Here is a 22,541-nt window from a genome sequence, read left to right as displayed (position 1 = left end):
ATGTTCTGATTCAAATCATGATCCTATGAGAGTAAAATTAAATTCCAATTCTTGATTTATTATCTGAATCAAAAAAAATTGTGATTCAAATCAGGTGGTTCAAAAGGTGTTAAAAACATGCTTTGATTCAAATCAGGAAGGGGTGTGAATCAAATCAAACTTCTAGTGGCTAAATTCAAATATAGGTTGATGAGCTTTATTCGAATCATATGTTTTGTGATTCGAATCACAGACTAAAAAAGTTTGAAAAATTAACTTTAATGCATAAGAGAACAATATTATGGAATGCAAAAAATAAGACATGAAATAATTGAATGATAAATATATTTTAATGTATATGCAAGAAGAAATTAACGCCAATTAAAAATTCATGTGCGCATATGATTTTAAATACTATGTATAGATGAATGAGATATTTATGCATAGATAAAAAAGTCTGATGAATGATATGCCATATGATTTATGTTACCAATCACACATACAAATATCAAACAAACAACATACTGAGCACATGTAATCGAGATACATTACAAGAGGAATAAAGGAGATTGGAATGATCATACCAAATTTTCCATCTAGGCTTTGACTTGTTGTATACGAAACAATTAGTAACCGATAATAAAAATAACAAAAGCAAATTACGATCAATCATAGACAATTGAATACTATTTCTTTAGAATGTCAAAAAATCACTATCATACACTCCTTCATAAGATATACGATGAAGTTAAACAACATATGTTCTTTTGGTTATCTTTGATCATCATAATAATAATGAGCATATAATTACCTACTTCATTGCTTAACAATTGTCTTGACAATCTAGGATAACTGATTAACACTTTGACAATGACAATATATAAATCTTTCAAAACTTGATGCTTTGAACTTCATAAATGTTTGTTGAACAATCAGTGAACAAATTAAACTTCATGAAATTATCTTCTTCTTTTACGATGACCTTAGAAAAATAGGTCAACAAAGAGATGCTTCTTCTTCTTTTCACAATTCTTTCACATTTTAAATAAAATATAATCAATTTTACTTTAAAATAATTAAACTTATCAAAATTATTTTAAAATTAATTATACACTTAAAAATTGTTTTTTTTTTTGCCCCTTTCAAAATAAAAATCAACCATACACTCGGAATTCCAATATTTGCTCACATTCTAAAAATACAGTTAACTCTGCTATACATATGATCCGTTGGTTTATAGTTTAGAAATTCTATAATTAAAGAATTAAATAAAATCAAATGAAAAGATAATTAAATTGCTTAATCCATATTATCATATCACCAAAAAAATAATACCAAAGTTTCTCTAATTTTTAAAATTAGGTAGAAAACTTTACGTGTAGCAGCAAACTTTCTTACCCACTCACAACTCAAACACTGGCTTATAAATTTTAGTAACTTAAAATTTCCATTGGCCATGTCATTGTCATTGAGTTAGCAGTGTGTTAACCACAACACAGCCAGAAAAAGACAGGTAGAGAGAGAAAACAAAACAGATTTGCATTAGGGCTTCATAAAGATGGTTTCCCTCAAATTCTTAACGAATAACAACACCTACAATTTCACTTTTCATTCATAATCTCAAAATTATAAACATCACTTTTTCTCTGTATATAAATATAAAAATCTCATTACACCAAGAGCACAAAAAAAATATTCAAGAGTTTTATTCTTCTTCTTCCAAATTTGTTGTTAAAATGGGAAGAGGAAGAGTGGAGTTGAAGAGAATTGAAAACAAAATCAACAGACAAGTTACCTTCGCTAAACGCAGGAACGGCCTTCTGAAAAAAGCTTATGAACTTTCCGTTCTTTGCGATGCTGAAGTCGCGCTTATCATCTTCTCCAATAGAGGAAAACTGTACGAGTTTTGCAGCAGTTCAAGGTATTCACCAAAATATGCAACAATCGAAACCTAAAAACTTTTTTTCTCTTTTCAAAGATCTTGAAAGGAAATTTTAATAATATATAAATATTATTATTATTTGTATTAGTTTGTGAAAACATTGAAAAAGTCGATTTTCAATTTTCACTGTTTGAGTTTTTTCCGTTTCTGTGAATGTCTCGGCGTTTATAGAAGTTTGAGTGTTTCTGCAATCTTATTGATGTTAGATCTGCAACTGGAAACACAATAAACCTAATAAAAAATAAATAAATAAATATTCAATAAAATAAATATATCACTGTTGTATTGTATTGTATTAATCGATTAATCTATTAATCTATTTTTGTTTTTGGATTGTTACTTTCTCTTTCTTTCCCTCTTTTAGGTCTAAACCGAGCCTCTGAGTTTACCATATTTTCGCTTCGCCAGCGTTTCAAACAGATCTGGTTCAAAAGCGTTTTGTAAAAGCGATTTTTGAGTCTCTAGTCAGGTCTCTTTTCGGTGTAAATTAAGTGTTGGGAGAATCAATTTTTTCTTCCATTTTGAGTTTTACTAGCTACTTTGCTTTTCAGTTTCGAAATTCAAAATCGCTTAAACGATGTAAACTGTAACCTACTTCTCTGAAACCTAGGGTTTCTTCTTCAACTTTTTCTTTTCAAATTTCATTATTATATTATATATATATTCCCCTTTTTTTCATTGGACTTATCTTGGATCCACATTCAACACTCATATTTATTTTTTCTTTCAATCGATCGTTCCATGATAGTGACTTTATGTTAAACTAGAATTCAGTGGATAATATCATGAATGACCTCTATCTTCTTTTCAATCACTTCACGATTTGTTTTCTCATATTTTCCTTTGGATAAACCCTAATCCTTTTAGATCTGGTTGTACAAAAAATTTCTGGTACATGATTTTTCTCCTGGATTAAGAAGTGACATCCCTCATAAATGGTCTAAATCTAACCATATACACACCAATATCTCAATGGTTTTTAATTTTCTGCATAAGGGTATAGCCTCTCGTCATGATTCATCAGGTAAATTATGAGTTTTTTTTTTTTACATTTATGGGTCAATTTTGGATATACATGTGATGTCATAGTAAAATCTCTTGGGACTCTGATCATTTTTGAGGAAAATGATATATTTTCACTGATGATTCTCTAATTTTGTGTCATTTAAAGTTGATTATAGCCCTTAAATATGATTTCTCAAAAGATCTTTTTTTCATTCAGTTTATACTGTTTATTAAAGTTTTTTTTATTAATTTTTGGTCCCATCATGTAATTAAATTTTCTATGTATAAAGGATATTAGTTTTTAATGTAATTATATTTTATTATAATTTTTTCTATTATTTAAACTATTTTACTTTCTTTATTAATTGTAACTATGTTATACTGAATGTAAAATGAAAATGATTGGACCAAAAATCCTTTTTTTTTTGGTTTACCATCAATGCATACTAATTTAAGCTTTCAGTTTTCATTGTTTTCTTCTAATTTTCTTTCTTACAACTTTGGTTTAAGAGTGGGTATAATTTTTTGTCAAAAAACAGAAAAGAGTGAGTATAATTTAAAATTAATATTAATGGGTATTAAGAAATTATTAATATTGATTTTTTTAATTATTATTCTTGTATCTATCACTTTTGTTTTTTATCAAAAAAATATAAATTATTTTAATATTGTAGGATGTAAGTTTATATACATATTTTTATTTTATTAATGTGATATGTAATTTATACAAATATATTTATTTTGCCAATGTTGTGCAGCATGCTCAAAACGCTAGAGAGGTATCAGAAATGCAACTATGGTGCGCCTGAAGCTAATGTGTCTGCACGGGAAGCATTGGTAATACTCAATAATCTCGTATATCTTACATGATTATAATGCAAATTATCCTTGTAGCTTGACTAATTTTGATAATTTTTTTCTTTTAATTTTCAGTTAGTATGCTTTATATAAATTAAATAATTTAAAAAGTTAAAATTATGTTTATCTACTAAGTTGTTGAATTCAAGAAATCAACTTTAGAATTGATGAATTATTATATCTGTTATCTAAATGCGGCAATCATGAATATAGGAGTTAAGCAGCCAACAGGAATATTTGAAGCTGAAGGCACGTTATGAAGCATTACAACGGTCCCAAAGGTAGTGATTATATATATGCTCTATTCTTTCTTTTAAACTCTAAATATGGTTGGTACAATACAGAGTCACTGATAATGTTTTTAACCGTTACCTTGTTAGGAACCTTATGGGAGAAGACCTTGGCCCTCTGAGCAGCAAAGAGCTCGAATCGCTTGAAAGGCAGCTAGATTCATCCTTGAAGCAAATAAGATCAACCAGGGTAATCATCAACTTTCGAACTTTTATATCAATTACTATATGAAATTCCATGGCAAAACATAATCTTAAAGTCTGAACCAAATTGTATGGATACCAAAAATATAGGAAAATGATAACACTCAACCAACCAAGCTCCAAGCTTTGGATGGAGAGCTTGGTAAAGGGCATGTGCATTTTTGGGTAGTTTATGAGTTCTGATTAATGGTTGTCCCGCTGAATAAATAGACATTTATAGGGGTCTAAAGCAGTGATATTTGTTGGCCATGATCCTTTTTTTTCTAGTGGTCAAGGGACTGGACCTATATGGCCTAATGAGCCTAGCTGCATCGCTTGGCCATTTCAGGGTTTTAAGTGATCGGTTAGATGTGGTAGCATCTCACCTGTATTCTGCAGATGATTTTGTTTTTTAATTTGGATAAAAGCATGGTCTTGGATCGAACATTATGGCGGAAACTGATCCATGTAGCTGACCCTCTTAGTGGAAGAAGGTTTGATTGTTGTTGTTGGGAGGCTAGTGCTGGAAATCTGTGGGTAATCAAAGTCATTCTACTATAGTTAGAGTTAGCTTCTAGTTTGAAGGTGAGCTTCTCTAAGAGTATACACTTTTGAGTGTAAACCTCGATTCTTCCTTCCTTTTAATGGTTTGTCAATTGTATGTTGTGGTTGTTGTCATTCCTACTTTAGACTTTTGGTTGGTGCTAGCCCAGGAAGATGCCTGAATGGAAATCATATTGCTGGAAGTTCTTCAATAACTACAACATAACTAAAATTCGTCATTCCAAAAGAAAATATTACATTCGGTTAATTCTTTGAAGTCTTTATTGAAAACAAAAGTTACTGACTCTAATTTATAATAGAGTATAGAATATGTTATCTTATTTTGTAAGTTTGTTTCCTTTACAGACCCAGTTCATGTTGGATCAGCTCTCAGATCTTCAACGCAAGGTATGAGAACAAAATTTTGCTATCATTTTCCAGTATATTCATCTTCTTCCAGTGCATTTCGCATTTCTCACCCGTCATTGTTGCTTGTGTAGGAACATATGCTAAGCGAGGCTAACAGGTCTCTCAGACAAAGGGTAAGTAAAATAAACATCTCACCATTGATGTAAAATTATATAACACTAAATATACATGACCGAAAACCTGATATTGTCATATGATGTGACTCTGTTTGTTTTTTTAGCAGTTGGAAGGGTATCAATTGAACCAACTCCAAATGAATGCATGTGTTGAAGAAATGGGCTATGGTCGGCATCCAGGTCAAAATCAGGGTGATGGCCTCTTTCAACAATTGGAGTGTGAGCCAACATTACAAATTGGGTATGCACTTTTTCTTGACTCAATTTTGATCATGGATGACAATATTAATCTTGGTCCAGTATGATGTCGGTTTTTTTTTTTTTTTTTTTTTTTTGCATTTGATATCTTAGAAAGCATTTTGGATGCAATTAGGCATATTGATATCTTAGAAATAGTATTTTGGATGATATGTTAGTTAGGATGACAGGTGAATTTTTAACATAAATATTTCAAAATTTTACTTACAATTTACAATAAATAAGTTCTTATAAGCTACTCTAGGATTGGACTACCTGGAGAGAGTTTGTTTAGAAAGTATAATGCTGTGGTTGTGGATTTAAATCTCATTGGCACCATTATACCTAAGTAACAAACAAATTTTTATTTAGTAAAATGGGTTTGGGTTTTTATTTAAGATATTGGCAATATGATATGATACTTCATTATTCTAATAACCAAACAATATATCTATAATGTTGTATAATTATTTTACAAAATAATTTTACTTTTAGTATAAATTATTATATTTTATAAAATGATTATTAAATATAAAATCCTTTTTATATATTACCTCTTAAATTGAAGTACAAGTTTTTAGAATAATTGTTATTTACTATCAGTATAAAAAAAATATTATCATCTCATATCACACTCATTTAAATTTTCCTAAGTGCAGTTATCAGCATGATCCAGGATCAGTTGTCACAGCAGGTCCAAGCATGAGTAATTACATGGCAGGATGGTTACCATAGTGGGAAGCTCTGGTTGTGTTTTCACTTTTCAGTCACTCCACCAGCAGATTTGTGGTTCAAGTTTTATTTGAAAATGGCCAGAAAAATTAGTTTCCTAATGTATTACTACTTGTAAGTTTCTACTGTGTAGGAACAATGTAAGCAGTTCTGTTCTATGTGTGGGCTTTCATAAAACTGCACTTGTTTCCTTTTATCACTGTTTTCTTCCCTTTCTAATTAGATAAATCTTAATAATAATAATAATTGTTTGTAACCTCTTAATGCCATGGATTATTATTGTTATTATTACTATTCTGAGATATTAGATAACATTTTTTACATGTTAATATGTTATCATGTAGATAACATTTTTTACATGTTATCATGAAGGAATAATATCTCAGGTATTTTTGTTCCAAGCTCAACTCTCTTATAATTAATTTCTGGTGGAGGGTCTTCAATAAGAAGAAGAAAATTAACCAGAAAACATTCAATCTGCAAAAGAAAGAATATGAGCGGTTTGGGGTTTAGAGATTTTATAAGCCTTTGATGAAGCTCTCTTGATATAGAGGGAGAAACTTTGAAAATCCAGATTCTCTTACTAGTCAAAAATTGGTCACAGGACTAGTTTCATTTGGAAGAGCATTCACTATTCTTGTCGGTGTCCGAGAGTAGCAGTGATGGTTTAGAATGTAATTGGATAGTGTAAACATTTCTGTTTGATAGTTGAAAGATAGTAGCAAGTAGTGTGTGTGAGCTAGTATCGGAGCATTTAGAGTTGTGTTTTAAAAACCGGACCGGACATCAAACCGGTGAGGGTGCTGGTCACTGATTTATTGGTCGAACCACTGAGTCACTGATCGAACCGCATGACTAAACTGGGTTAAACCGAATAACTCGGTTGAATAGGCCGGTCGCCATAACAAAAGGTATAAAATTTGTCGAACCAGTTGATTCAATCTATACAAAATATAATTAGCACTTAAATTTTTTGAAAATATCATATTATAAATAAATTTGCAAGTTCATAATTTAAAATATAATTGCAAACAAAAATTTAATCGCAAGATAATCTAATTGAATAATTTATAACAAAATAATTTCATTGTCTGCTAAATTTAATTTCAAAAAAAAGAAAAATTGTTTCAATGTTGAGATCTCCTTCTTCAATATCAAAATCATCGGTAACAAAATCAACCGCATCTGCAATAATTTTTTATTTTATTTATTTTTATTTATTTATTTTTTATTTTAATTTTTCATTAAAATAGTCAAAACGATGTTATTTTAATTTTTTTAAATTAAAAAATTAAAAAATTTGAAAAATGCATTTAAACCGCCGGTTCACAAAAACCGCCGGTTTTAGCGGTTTACACCGGTTTTGACCGGTTCACATCGGTTCAATGACATTCTCGATCCAGTTATTGAACCAGACCGGCTATCTGGCCGGTTCCCGGTTCGACCGGCCGGTCCGCTCCGTTTTTTAAAACACTGATTTAGAGCATCTCCAATGGTGCAACCCATTTTTGAGTTTTTTTGTGGGATCCATTAAGCCACATCATCTTAAAACAACTCACTTAATTTTCACTCCAATGGTGCAATTCTAAAGAATCCATATTGGATCCCACAATTTTATTATATATATTAATATTTTATTCATATTAAATTTTATTTAATTTAAAATAATAATTTGAATTAATATAAAATAAATAAATGACATATAATTAAAATTAATCTTAAAAAAGAAAAAGAGCTGTTGAACAACAACAGCTTTTAAGTTAGATTATTATTTTATTGAAAAGTACCGCACTATTACGTTTGCATGGCTGGCGCACTTCAATTTCCAAACCTTTCTTCCAGTTGGCGTACGAAACCGTAAAAAATTACCGTTGGAGATGATTTTAGTAACACAGGACAAGAGGCAACACATAAGTAATCAATTTATTGTAGGAGAGTAATAGTATGATGAAGTCTTCATTGTTATTGATATTGGACCTTAAAAGCTTAAAGACTTGAATAAAATTACACATATGCTTGCCTATTTTTAGGTGCTTTAGGATGTTTCTAGAATAGAATTATCTAGACTTTTGTTTGTCTTTTCTATTGACTTAGAACTTTCTAGGCTATAAGTTAATCTAAGATTTATTGGAACATTCTAGAAACATGTAGTAACTTTAGACTATTCTAGCTTTCTCTAAACATTGTCATATATTTTTGCTAGAATATTCTAGAAATGTGCATCAATTTCAACACTCCTCCTTGATGTATATTTCAATAACTCCAAGTGTAGTCCATAGTTGTCCAAATGTGAATTTCTGAAGCTATCTCCTCCTTCATTGATACTGTTATGTAATATATTTTATTTTGAAAAGCATTACCTTCACCGCGATTCAACTTTGTCACGCTACTTTTCACAATGATTGTTATTAAACTCTTTCTCATCATTATTGAAGGCTATTGACGAGAATCATTCCCGCTTCTTAGTTGCGCTTGTGATCTTCCTTGTTTGTCTTGTTGAAGACTTCAAACAAGGACCACTTTTGTTGTCTAGTTGCATGTGAATCTCCTTGTCATTCTTATTAAATAATTCTGACAGGGACCACTCTTGCTTCTTAGTTGTTTATGAGTCTCGTTGTCATTCTTGTAGAAGAATTTTATAAGGATGACTCTTTCTTGCTCTAGTAGATGTATTTGTCTCCCTAGGCTTGTACTCAAGTTAAGCCTTAGAGGTCACATGTCTCAATTTTTTTTATTGCCTGGACTTGTGCTTTATCCGAACTCGAGCCTTATTTGCCATAGGTTTACGACATTAGTTGGACTTGAAATTAAGAGGGTCAGACTGTTAGGTTACCTGAACTCCTCTCTCTCATTTTTAGTTTTGGGTTTGAACTCAAATAGAGTCGGACCGTGTAGCTACCTGTACTCCTTTGTATTTGAGTCAGAAACCTCATTTTCTAGTTTTAATAAAATAGTTGGTGACAAGAAGAAATAGTTTGCTACGCCCTGTGAATGACCGAACATAGCTCTGATATCACTGTCGGTATTTGAGGGTAGTTATAATAGTTTAGAATGTAGTTGGATAGTGTAAACATTTCTGATTGATAGTTGAAAGATAGTAGCAAGTAGTGTGTGAGCTAGTATCGGAGTATTTAGTAACACGGGACAAGAGGCAACACATAAGTAATCAATTTATTGTAGGAGGAGAGTAGTAGTATGATGAATCCTTCATTGTTATTGATATTGGACCTTAAAAGCTTAAAGGCTTGAATACAATTACACATATGCTTGCCTATTTATAGGTGCTTTAGGATGTTTCTAGAATATAATCATCTAGACTTTTGTTTGTCTTTTCTACATTACATTGACTTAGAACTTTCTAGGCTATAAGTTAATCTAATATTTATTGGAACACTCTAGAAACATGTAGCAACTTTAGACTATTCTATTTTTCTCTAAACATTGTCATATATTTTTGCTAGAATATTCTAGAAATGTGCATCAATTTCAACAATTCTCTTTAGGTCATTAATAGTGGCTACTAGAATATAGGAGATGAGTCTGAAATTAACATGTGGCAAGATGGATGGCTTCCTAATCAGAATTGTTTCAAAAATCCTAGCCTTAAAAAGTATGTGGTTTTGTTAAGCAAGATTCAAAAACTTGAAAATCTGATATGGTTATAAATATCTTTTGACCTTTTGAAGCTAATCAACTCTGCATTTATCTATTCCCACCTCTAATTGTTGGAGAAATCTTGATACCCCTCATTTTCTATAATACCTATGTTATCTTCATAGAAATTTAAGCAAAAAATTCAGATAAAATATCCGAAAGTTGAATAAAAAATCTAGTTCATAGCAAAAAATCTAATAGTATATATGAAATATCTTGTGATTGGATATTTCAAAATGTTCGGTACATCACCTCCTTTCTCTAGTCCTCGCAGCATCTCTATTACTCTGTCGACTAGCAATTGTACCATTTATGTCTCGGGTATTCACTGAAAAAATAAATTTGTATAACCTACCAATCCGGAACTTATGAACTGTCCTGATTTTTCAAAATATGCAGTAATGAAGCAAACTTCTTATGGATTTTTTGAAAAATGCAGAAAAAATGCATAAATATTTTAGGATATTTCAAAATATTTGATAAAAATGCATACTTTTTTCTTTCCATATCGAAATGTCTGGTTGAACGTATGTGTTTTATTGGATATTTTCAAACATCTAATTATATCCAGGCTGAAATTTTTGAAATTGATGCAACCAAATGTCAAATAGAGAAAGTTCTCAATACTCTGTTAATTAAGGTGGCATAAGAAGATAAAACTATGTGGAAGTTAGAAAGGAATGACGAATATTCAGTTTGTAATGCTTATCATTTTTACATAAATGAAGCTATCGATAGCTCTCATCTTAGAATTGACGAGAATTGGGATTTGGTTTAGAATGTTAAGGCCCCTCTAAGGGTTCAAAACTTTTTGTGGCTATTGTGAATGAACATTGTGCCAACTACACTATGCTTAATAGAAAAAAGTTGTTGATTGTCAACCTAATTATGGTATTTGTGGGGAAGAGGATGAGAATAATAATAACTTATTATTTCAATGTCCAAAGAGTGTTGAGTGTTAGCTGTTGTTGCAACAACTGCAGAATAATCAAGTTTCTTGTTCTAATGGTGTGTTCTTCTTTTTGTAGGTTGCCAATCAAGAGCAACAAGTCGTATTCTCTACTATTTTGTAGAATTTATGAAAATGCATAAATAATCATGTATGGAATCAAACTAAATACTCTCAGGATACTATTTGCAACAGTGCAATCAATTTGTTACAAGGATGGAGAAATGCACAACATATTGGTAAAAACAATATTTCTCAATCTCAAATTTTAACTGATTTTAAGTGGAGCAATCCTTTAGCAAGTTATCTCAAATGCAACATTGACGCATCTTTCTTTAATAACAACGGTGGTCTATGTGCTTATATCATAGATGATAAAAGTTCTTTTATTGCAACCATAACCAAGTGGTTTTCTCCTATCACAAATGTTGTCGTCGGGGAAGCTTTAGGGATCTTAACATCAATTAAATAGGTGCATGATCTTGGATATGATAATCTGGATTTTGAGATGGATGTCAAAAGCACAGTGGATAGTATTAACAGTCAACAGTCTAATTATACAGATTGTAGTGCTATTACTCTTGATTGTAAACGTTTATTGGGTGATTTGTATAGGAACTCTCATGTTAAGTTCACTAGGATACAAGTTAATGAAATTGTTCATGATTTAACTCGGGCGGCTCCATAGTTTGCTAATTTCTATAATTTCACTGATGTACGAACTTCGATTTTATCTAATTATTAAATAACTAACGAAAAATTGCAATAAAATAGTCATATCCATGATGAGAAATTTCTTTACCAAACCAACCAAAAATTAAAGTTCAACTAGAAAAAGAAAAGTCATCAATAAATAAATAAAACTAAAAAAAGTAAAAATAAAACGAAAATATAGCAATTATGACGAGAAATTAAAACACCTATCTGTCCAAAATGGGAAAATAATTATAACAAAGAAGATAAGAGCCAGGTCATGATGTCCCATACCTATCTATCTTTTTCAATCTATATTGTCAATGCTTTGCAGCTTCATTTATAATAATCACCTCCCTCATCTCTCCATAAACACCATTTTCCAATCCAATTATCCATTCCTTATGTAACCCAAACGAACCCTTTACCCTTTTCCCTCAAAACGTCGTCGTCAAGCTTTTCAATTTTAATTTTAATTTTAATTTTCTCCCAGATTATATAATTTTCCGTTTTTTTCCCTCTGATTTTCGGAAGGAAAAAAAAAAATGATGAGAGGAGGAAATCAAGATCAACAATCGAAGATCATCTGCGAATTATCGTCTCTGGTTTTCAATCTTCTACAGTTTCCGCCGACGCCGATATCTTATTCCGATCGAGCTCCGATCATACCGGTGCCTCCGTCGGTGTCGTCGTTGAGGCGTTCGATGGCGGCGAGTCAGATAACGCCGGCGGGATTCGTTTCGTTGCTTTTGGGAATTTCGATGGCTCTGATGTTGTGTGGTTCGGTTACGTTTGTGATTGGGTTTATGTTGTTGCCGTGGATTCTTGGGTTGGTTATGGTGTTTTATGTTGCTGGTGTTGTTTCGGCTATTTCTGTTTTGGGTCGGTCCATTCTTTGCTTCGCTTCGCCGCGTAAGGGTTATCCTGGTAAGAAACAAGAGCCTGTGTTGATTTGTTGATACGAATGGTTACTATTTGTTTGTTTATTAAATATGAAACAAAGACAACACAATGATTTCGAGGTGTAGGCATAGATAATAGTTTTTGAATATAGAAGTGATTGTATGTGATTACTCGGGTTGGTTAACTTAGAATATATTAGCAATTTGAATTTGAAATGTAAAAATATGACATGGTTTGTGATTCTAGAATTTATTCATATTTAACTTTTAAGAGTAGTAGTGGATCACCAATCCTTTCTTGCAACAAATTTGCTTCCGACTGCGTGATTGATATCCAATGCTTACAGAGTCGTCTCAAGTGTTTTTAGAGGCTCTATGTAAGTTAGCATAAGTTTAACCACAATTTAACGGTGACAAATGTTTTGTGAGACCCTATTTAACCGTAATAAATGTTTCATGAGATCCTATTTAACCACAATTCAACCGTAACAAATTTTAGGTCTAGTGTAGCCTGCCATGCATGCCCTGAAAAACGGCCCTACTTGCTAGATATCTTTGGGGCCGGAGCCGCCTATGTTTCTTTGAATCCTGTTAAAATCCGTTTCTTTTATATGTTTTAGTCTTGTGGGGGAACCAAGGGGAAGCTTGTTAGTTGTTACTAATTAGTTAGGATTTTTGCTTTTACCTTCAGTAATTTTCAGTTTATCTCACCTCTTGTGTAATAATGTTGTTTTTGGAGTTTGACAATCGAACGTGAAATAATAATTGATGCCTGGGCAATAATGCTGCTTGAGCTTTCGAAGTTAGAAATTTGTAGCACTTTTTTGGCAAGTTAGTTTGTCATTGATTCAGAACCAAGGTTAAAGCTTTCAATTTGAAAATCTAACTTCAGTAGTCCGTATAGAAGCTTGGCTCAACTAATATATTGGCAGATTTTCAATAAGTTTCAATGTTTAGTTCTTCATTTCTGCTGTATATTTTAAATCTCGCGTATATATTTGATTGCATCATTCTGTTATGTTGGATCATGAACCTGACATCATCACAATCATTTTTTGGCTGTTGCAGAGTGGAAATTGTTATGATGAGATAAATATGGTGTTGAGTAGTACGCACGATTCAGACTTTGTGCATGCTCATGCACCCAATAGAACAATGAAAGATTACAGAACTGCTCATGCACCCTCTAGAAAAATGAAGATTACAGAACCGCTCATGCGCCCTATAGAACAGTGAAGATTACAAAACTTCTCTTACTAGAAGCAGGAATAATGGAAAAAGCCCCTTTTTTTTTATAAGTTACCATAATTTGAGTGGGTATGGCTTCTCTTTTAACATACAATAGTGATGTAAAATTCAAAAGCACTTAAAATAGAGAAGTCATTTCTGCCTTTTGCTTCTTTCAATTGTTTTTATCTATATCTATTGTAACATCTGTAAATTATAGTTTTTAGGATTCCCTTTCTTACATTTCCAAACATGTCATATATACAATGTATAGAAAGGTAATACATGATTTACCTCAAAGAAAACAGATTTCGGATGAGATGGTTGTTATAGATTAAGCATTTGAAATGATTTCATTATAATATGAGATTCTGTTGTTGTTATAACAGGTGTTGATGCCACATTTTATAGGGTAAGTATGCCACGATTTTGAGTGCGATCTAAGGACCAAATCAAATAAGATCAAGAATACATTGAAAACACCAAGGACAACTCATAATTTAAACAAGAATACATAAAACTGAAAACACCAAGAATAGAAAAAAGCAATTAATAATGCCACATTGTTAGGTGATGATTTGATTTGATTTGATTATCCTGAGTAGATATGGACACCAATAGCAAGTAGAAAAATGGTGATGAGTCCAAAGAAGATGATGGTATGGACCAAGATAGAGATACCACTAGTTTGCATGCTTCCAAAAGCCACCACCCTTCCCTTAGCAGGTAGCTGGAAGAGTAGTCCTGGACTTAGTAGAACAAATAGCACCACTGATATCACCACCGGAGCCCAATCAGCAGCCATCACTTTGCACAATTTACTAGCTCTCTTTTTCAACAAAAATGTAAATTAATTGCTACAATCTATTGTGTGAGTCTATGGAGGTTTGTTAAATAGGAAATGAAAAGGTGATTCTGATCTGTGTGTGAGGCAATTGATTGAGGGTAATGGAAGTAAGGAATGAATGACAGCACAAAAAAGGAGCATTAACAAAAGTAACGAATAAAAACTAGTTTGTGACGATGAGGTTCCTTGTACACATTTAGATTCCAACAATTCAAACTTTGGTTTTTTTAGGTACAAATTCAAACTTTGATTTTACTGGTGGATTTTTTATTTATAAATTGATGTATAATTTTATGTGAAACAACAATGAAACAAGCATAATTAAATATAGATTCAAGGGATACATTAAGTTAACAATATATCAAATAATTTAATCTAAATTAATATTATTATTTTTTACATAAATAATTGAGTAAATATTTTCCAGCTCTATATTGATTAAACCCGGAGATGTAAAAAACATGAAAAATTAGAACTTTCAATGTGATGTGCACTTTATCCTTTGGATTTAGATTTAATTACATAGCGGTGGCGATGGGGTAATTATAGTATTTTTGAAAGTGCATCAACAAAAGGGTGCTTGAAAGAATCAAACAATGAGTTACATAGTAGCCTTTAAACATTCTATAAAGGAGGTGGGTGGTTCAAAGTGGACGAGAAAAGACAAATTTAAGAAAGAGGAATTTCAACAAGATAGCTCTAAGAAAGATGATCAATCTGAATCTTCTTCAAGAAAAAATAACATTCATCGAGATCAAAAAGGAACCCATGGACAAGAGAAATATATAATTACCAACGAATTGAATACTTTGCATATAAATGTAAGAGTAAACGTGTACCAAGGACACATGAAGAAAAAAACGCGTGATGGGTTTTAGAGAGAGAAGCTCTCCCCTCTCTCTAAAACTAGGGTTTCATTTTGTGGATGAGTGTCTCCGTTTCTCCGACATCGGAGTTTCTCTCCTCCATCATGGAGGCTCCTTCCTCCCCAGTGGAGGCTTCTCTCCCTTTATGGGTTGCCCTTCTCTCACTTCCGTTTCACTGAATCGTTCTTCTCTTTTCGTTTCTTGTCGTAGTCTACATTCAACCTTCATTTTGTTCTCGCCTCTCTCCGTCAACAGCTACCAGCTCGCAGCATCTGCAATTTCGAGTCTATCTTCTCCAACATTTGGGCCAAAACTTTGGAACAGCAAGCACGATGTTTGTCCGCCACCAGAACCCCCACCATCAGAAGCTTCGGATCTGTTGAAACATGTAGGTTGGGTATCTGTTTCTGTTATTTTGCTCATTGTTATTACGTTCAATGTTATTCTGGTTTTATGTTTGATTCAATGGTATGTGTTGCTCTTCTGTTCTGACTACTTTAAGAGTGCTCTCAAGGTGTTTCTTGTAATGCTCCAAAGAGGTTTGGATGTAGGTAATGTGTTTATGAGGAAAAAATTTAGTGTGATTTTTGCAAATCTGACTCCTTTTTCCAGTCAACAAATGCTTCTCCCTAAGATGGTGAGTTTTATCAAGAAAGAGAACCTGTATAATCGAATTAAGCATGATAAAGCCAAAGATATGATCCGTAACTGGATAGTTTTTAAGATTGTGGTTCCAAAACTCCTTCTTGTCTTGTGGAAGATTGTTGCAAAGTGGCATGGATTAAGGAAGCTCCATTAGGTTTTATTTTCTCAAAGTATATTGTTGTCCAAATCTTATTTGAGTTAGCTATTAATGTTGTTTGTAGAATGTGGATGGGAAATGCCCTTACACAATTTCTTTCTGTATGTCTGTATTCTTTTTTCATCTAATGAAAATTATGTTTCTATAAAAAAAAAGGACACATGAAATGCAAAGAATGAGACACCCATGGCTTATGGTGAAAGTGACTATGACTTAGACCATCCTCCTTAATGCAACAACAAATGATGAAATTGGAAGCATAAACGAGTGGTGTTTAGACACATATTGTTTAAATCATGTAACAATTCATCAAGAATGACTAGTCAATTTTGATGATATAAGAAAAATGAAGATGATATTTATTGATAACAGAATTATTCCATCAACCAAACATTCATCATTAATGTGTTGTATGTTCCATGTATGATGTGTAACTTATTGGTTATAGGTCAATTGTTTTAAAAAGGGTTTACTATGCCTCTTACAAACAATCATATGGAGGTCATTGAGACTTTAATCTTGAAGGGTGTCATGTATACTCCTGAGATTATAAAGAATCTTGTTTGTGGTTTTATTCTAAATAAGCAGGGTTCAGTCAATCTATTGGAGTAGATTTGTACACCATTACTAAGAATGATTTTTTGCGGGAATGAAATCGATATGTTTAAGATTTTTATCACATCATTCTTCCAATCCTTGTGTTTGAAGGACTCATCCTTCTAGATATTGTTTTTTAGGAATTATGAATTGGGGGACGACTTACCTTAATCAACCATGTCGCCCTTCTAGGATTGTGTATGAGGGGCTGTGAATCGTTATGTCTTGTTTTAGTAACATTGCCTTTCCAAGCCTTGTATTTTAGAGTTTGTGATTCAACATGCATTATCTTAATCACATCACCCTTTCAGACCTCGTAGTTGAAGGATTGTGAACTGAAATAACTTCGGATGAGTCTCAAAAGAGGTTGTCCCACCAATCATATGGCCCAAAAATAACATAGAAAGAGCTAGGAGATGAGAGGGCGGGATTAGATGGCAAGCATGTGATTCCGCTCGATCCATCCCTATACCTATTAGTCGTGGATCTTTCGGCCGACTCAATTATGGATCATAGAAGAGCATATCAAGCCACATAGGGGAAGTTACTTAAGTCATCACAAGTCTTGTATGCTAATTACAATAGGTTGTCTGGTTCCACTCATTTCCACTATCCAGTCATTGCTAGTAGTTAATGTGTGGTCGAACATGCACTTAAATCGATCTTTGTAGCAATCAAATGGCCAAAGAATTGAATAATTAAATACCATTTGCCACACAACTAGGACATTAATTAACACTTTTACATATCATAACTTAAAAAAATTCATCTCACTACAAAGAAGGTATCCCCTATTATACCTATTTTTTGGGTAAAAGAAACTTAGATTACCAAAGGAGCCAAATTGGCATTACAAATAGTTGGTTCCTAAACATAAGGAATTTCACCGGTCCAAGACATGGTACCAAGTCTTTTACCTACATGCACCAAATGATGAGCATCAACATTATAACTTCTACTAAGATAAACAACAACAACATTTCTAAATCTAAGAAGCATAAGCCTACAATCTTTTACAAGTAACTCAAGTGTAACTGAATATGAAACACCATTTATGCAGTCTACCACCGTGATGGCATCAGATTGGAAGACAACATTTTCTAGTTTGTGTTCCAAGGCAAGATGCAAGGCCCAAAGGATTCCCATAATTTTCGCAGTAGCAATATCAGCAAAACTGGATATTCTTTGGCAGTTGCCTGTAAACACTTTATCATTAGGATCTTTAATCATGCATCCAAGTGACACAATACCTTCATCAAAACATCCAGCATCAGATTGGATAAACCACGATGAACTTGTTGTGTTGCCAATGCTAATCTCATGTGGTCTGCTTGCTGGTGATCTGCTTATTCCATTCCACTCCAAAACAGATTCCAAAGTGATGTGTGAAACTTGCTGGGGATTTGGCACTGCGTTCTTAAACACTAAGTCGTTCCTTGCCTGCCAGATGTTCATCAGACCTGTACACACAACCTGAGCCAGCCAAATATCCCTTTTCCTCAAGCAACTAAAGATCCAATCACCCACATCAGTACCTATCGACGTCCTAATACCCAAGGGGGTTCAAAACAATGCAGTCTTTGCAAACTCACATTCAATGAAGAGATGATGGCTAACTTCAGCAAAACTATGACAAATGGGACAAGTTTGATCAGTGTTGATACCTTTCTTACGAAGATTACATCTTGTTGGAAGGATGTTCTTGATTAGGCGCCATATGAAACTCTTTGTCTTCTCAGCCATTGGAGCTTTCCACAGTTTCTTCCAGCAGGCGCTTTCTGAAGCTGATGAGGGACCTGGGCCAAGGCAATGCTTCTAATTGCTCAAGACATTATAGGATGACTTAACTGAGTACTCTTCGTCCTTCTCATAGTGCCAAATGGGCTTATCCCTAGGCATGGATCTGGAAAGAGGTATGCTAAGAATATGCTGAACATCACTACCAATAAACTTCTCCAGCACCAGATGCGAATTCCACTGCCCTAAATCACAATCTATGAGTTCAGAGACTTTAGTTTGAAGATCAATATTTAATTGCCATACCATTGGTTTGAAACCATGAATGGAAGGCACCCAATTGTCCTTCCAAACAAAAATCTTATCTCCATTACCAACCCTCCACCTTGAGCCTTTAAGCACCACCTCTTTTGCACTTAGTATACTTCTCCAAGCATAGCTATGTTTGAAGCCTATGGGAGCCTCAGAAATCTTGCATCTCGAATAGTATCTCCCTTTAAAAAAAACCTTTCCAGAAGAGAGCCATCTTCTTGCATTAGTCTCCAGAATTGCTTACCAAGAAGGCTTGTGTTGAAGTCCTTAATTCCCCTGAAACCTAATCCACCCACTTGCTTAGAGTAAGCCTACCGATCCCATCTCATCCAGCGAATCTTCCTTTCACCCTCTTTCGAGCCCCACCAAAACCTTGTAAGCATAGTTGTTAAAAACACTTATTAAAGATATCTTTGATGTATTTTAAAATATAAAAAAATTAAAAGATTAAATGAATTGGTTTTTTAATAATTGTAAAAGAAACATTAAATAAAAATTGATCACAAGACTTAACATTAAAATGTAAATTAAAAATTAAAAATTAAATTATTATTTAAAATATATAAAAAACTTAACATTAAAATTCATTAAAATTTGTTTTAGGTTTCATTTGTTTTATGTCTTAAGAGTTGAGACTTTCATGTTTGATGGGTTATTTCAATTTTCAAATAAAAACACAAAATAAACGTTTGAATTCAGATTTAGATATCTCAATGTAGGTATAGAATTAACGAGTAAATAACCGAAAGTACTATAATCCATTCATTGATTCTCAAAAGAAAACTGAATACAGCAAGGATAACACAAAATAAAGTAATTCATTATTGAATTAGCCAAGGTACAGGTGAATCTTAACAGCAAGGAAGAAAATGCAAACGAGACCAAAATAGAGAAGAGAATGAATGAGTATTGAAGCACCACTTGTCTGAAAGTTTCCAAACTCAATGCATCTCGACCGTCCAGGTATCTGAAACAACAATCCTGGCGTCAACAAAACAAATAGCACAATTGAAACAAACACTGGCCCCCAATCCGACATGTTTTATGTTTCTAAAGTATAGAAAATAGTAGAACACAACACTAGTGATGAATGCATGAGCTTATTGTTATTGTTGTTACTTATAAATACAGTTGTAGATTCTCTATGCGTCATGATTTTGTGCTTCTGCATGTGATGATGGATGCTTTGATTTAGGAGTTGGATTTGGGATTAAGAATAACTTGTTTCATCTGCTATGTTTGTTTCAACTTCTACTTCCACCCGTGTTAATTGTGTGCTTTGCAAGCAACGAATTCAATTCTATATGTGCTTATTTTTAATTGGTTATCTACTTTTTAACAATTTTTTAAAATCATATTACACCTCATCACTTAATTTTTTTTTTTCTTGAAAAGACCAAGAATAATATTAACTAGACAGTGAACCGCGCGATGCGCGGATAATTAGTTTATTTAAAAAACCATATATTCTAATTAATTATTTTAACAAAATTGATGCATTTTTTTTCATAATAAACTGTGATATTTAGTTTAAATGTAAGAATTTAGAGTAAATAATATGATTCATTAAGTATTTTAATAGTATTTAAAATTATAAAATTTAACAATTGTGCAGAAAGATATTAATAATAATGATAAAATATAATACTAATTGAAAGTTTCAAACATTATTATAACATTGAAGGGTTAAAACATTATATACATAAATTAAATTATAGAATAACATGTTTGCAAATAAAAATAGAATGATAGAGATACACTAAAATATTGAGATCAACTTGTTCAATTTTTTTATTAATGTTTGAATTTGAAGTGAAATATTTTAATTATAAAATTTTAACATATTTAATTGTTTTTAAATTTTATATTAAAATATGTAGAAATCAAACAATACTTTAAGATAAATTATATTTTTTAAAATAGAAAAAAATATGGTGTACCTTACAATACACCATAATAAAAAAATTCTTCTACCTTAGTTTGAATTTTCAATAAAAATTATAAAAAATATTTTATTATATGTTATTTTACCAAATACAAAACATAGTCACATATATTATTTATAAGTAATATCATATAATATAATTACATTCACTTATAAGTCATTATAAGTTTCACAAAATTCATATACATGTATAAAATTAATATTGAAAAATTAACGTTATACAAAAGAACAACAAAAGTTATAAATATATTGTTTTCATAATTATAATCTTTAGAATAATATTCCGATCCAATCAAAAGTTAGTTTTTGCCAATTAAAAATTCTATTTTTTTAATTAATGGTGGCTCAATCTCTCATTATCGTCAGACAAAATATGTGACTTAATTTGAAAAAAAAAATATAATTGATCAAATCTCCTATTTGATATAAAATTAAAAAGATAAATGAAAAATAAAGACAAAAAATGGAATAGACTTGAAATTTCTTTCCCTTTTTAATTCTTCCAATTAATTATAGAAAAATAAAAGTGAACTCAAATAATAAATTATCCTAATTGTCCTTTTCCTTAGCCTTTGTCAATCCAAAGTTCAATGTTATAATCAAATGTAATTTATCAACTCACTTTTTTCTCGATAAAAAATGTGATTCAACATCTCTTTATCGTCTCACAAAATATGTGACTCAACATGGAAAAATAAAGAAATTTCATACGTTTTTTATTGTTCCAATTAATTATAGAAAAGGAAAAGTGAACTCATGTAATATATTAGTCTAATTATCTTTTAACCTTTGTTAATCCAAATTTTAATTATAATCAAATGTGATTTACCAACTAACTTTTTTCTCCATAAAAATGTGATTCAACCTGAAAATTCAACAAATAATGAAATTATAACTATTCAAATCACATACTTGAGATAATAAAAATGAACTATATAAATAAAGTAAGAAGGAAAAAAACCTTCAAAATTACATAAATTTCATATTCTTCCTTTAACTATATGAAGGAGAATGTAAATTCAAATAATATATTCAACCAATTCACAGATAACATTGTCAATTGAGAAAAATGACGAGAAAGTTTTTAAAAGAGAAATGGAAAAAAAATGAGATTGAAGATCATTTCTTTAGGTATTTATAATGAATGCATAAAAATTAAATTAAATAAAGATTGATTGGATAGCAAAAAAACATTCAAAGTATATTTTTTTATAATCGTAACCGAAAAAGTTAATAGTTATTTTTGTAACGCATTTATATTAATACATTTATATATTTTAAAAATTGATTAGTCAACCCATTATTTATCAAAATAGTAACGGATAAATAATAATAATTATTTCACCAAGGACCTATTCAAATAGTATTTAGTATTTTTATGATATCTTTAATGAAGATTAAAAACTAAAAAAAAAAAAACAGTATTAAGTTATGGAATAGAAAAGAAATTGCTATAAATTTATAATAATTCAAACCAAAATACATTATTATTGTTAGAATTATATTGTCTTTTATATAAGAATTCCTAAATCTAGTTATTACCTACAATTATATTCAATTTGTATTGTCAATTCATAAAAAAAAAAAAAAAAAGGAGAAAAGTTTTAAAAGAGAAATGAAAAAAAAGAAAGATTGGAGATCATTTCTTTTAATATTTATAATGAATGCATAAAATTTAAATTAAATAAAGACTGAT

General features: G+C 31.4%; 3 protein-coding genes across 4 annotated transcripts; 2 read left to right on the top strand and 1 right to left on the bottom strand.

The window, feature by feature from the left end:
- Window positions 1–1,468: 1,468 nt before the first annotated feature.
- Window positions 1,469–6,635, top strand: LOC131633489 (agamous-like MADS-box protein MADS4). Of its 2 annotated transcripts, none has more exons than XM_058904203.1 (8): window positions 1,469–1,900; window positions 3,685–3,763; window positions 3,998–4,065; window positions 4,165–4,264; window positions 5,167–5,208; window positions 5,301–5,342; window positions 5,453–5,586; window positions 6,242–6,635. In XM_058904203.1, exons 1-8 carry the CDS (start codon window positions 1,716–1,718, stop codon window positions 6,315–6,317), a joined length of 726 nt encoding a protein of 241 aa, XP_058760186.1. In that variant the 5' UTR covers window positions 1,469–1,715; the 3' UTR covers window positions 6,318–6,635. The 2 variants fall into 2 exon arrangements, with proteins under 2 accessions (XP_058760186.1, XP_058760185.1); XM_058904202.1 differs by having other exon boundaries at window positions 1,473–1,900; window positions 5,450–5,586.
- Window positions 6,636–11,932: 5,297 nt separating this feature from the next.
- Window positions 11,933–14,101, top strand: LOC131633487 (uncharacterized). Its single transcript, XM_058904200.1, has 2 exons — window positions 11,933–12,537; window positions 13,581–14,101. The coding sequence occupies exons 1-2, from the start codon at window positions 12,156–12,158 to the stop codon at window positions 13,595–13,597; spliced, it is 399 nt and encodes a 132-aa protein (XP_058760183.1). The 5' UTR covers window positions 11,933–12,155; the 3' UTR covers window positions 13,598–14,101.
- Window positions 13,950–19,980, bottom strand: LOC131633488 (uncharacterized). Its single transcript, XM_058904201.1, has 3 exons — window positions 19,743–19,980; window positions 18,991–18,993; window positions 13,950–14,560 (listed from the first exon to the last, which is right to left on the bottom strand). The coding sequence occupies exons 1-3, from the start codon at window positions 19,937–19,939 to the stop codon at window positions 14,332–14,334; spliced, it is 429 nt and encodes a 142-aa protein (XP_058760184.1). The 5' UTR covers window positions 19,940–19,980; the 3' UTR covers window positions 13,950–14,331.
- Window positions 19,981–22,541: the final 2,561 nt, after the last annotated feature.

This window comes from Vicia villosa, unplaced genomic scaffold, assembly GCF_029867415.1.
Source record: "Vicia villosa cultivar HV-30 ecotype Madison, WI unplaced genomic scaffold, Vvil1.0 ctg.001129F_1_1_2_unsc, whole genome shotgun sequence".
NCBI classification, from domain to species: Eukaryota; Viridiplantae; Streptophyta; class Magnoliopsida; order Fabales; family Fabaceae; genus Vicia; species Vicia villosa.
The sequence above is the reverse complement of the archived record's forward strand: the minus strand, read 5'-3'. Positions and strand labels throughout refer to the sequence as shown.

Coding starts and splice junctions, on each gene's coding strand:
- LOC131633487 (XM_058904200.1), top strand. CDS start 12,156: ATGATGAGAGGAGGAAATCAAGATCAACAATCGAAGATCATCTGCGAA.
- LOC131633488 (XM_058904201.1), bottom strand. CDS start 19,939: ATGTCGGATTGGGGGCCAGTGTTTGTTTCAATTGTGCTATTTGTTTTG.
- LOC131633489 (XM_058904202.1), top strand. CDS start 1,716: ATGGGAAGAGGAAGAGTGGAGTTGAAGAGAATTGAAAACAAAATCAAC. Junction 1,901..3,684: donor GAGTTTTGCAGCAGTTCAAG/GTATTCACCAAA, acceptor AATGTTGTGCAG/CATGCTCAAAACGCTAGAGA. Junction 4,066..4,164: donor GCATTACAACGGTCCCAAAG/GTAGTGATTATA, acceptor TTACCTTGTTAG/GAACCTTATGGGAGAAGACC.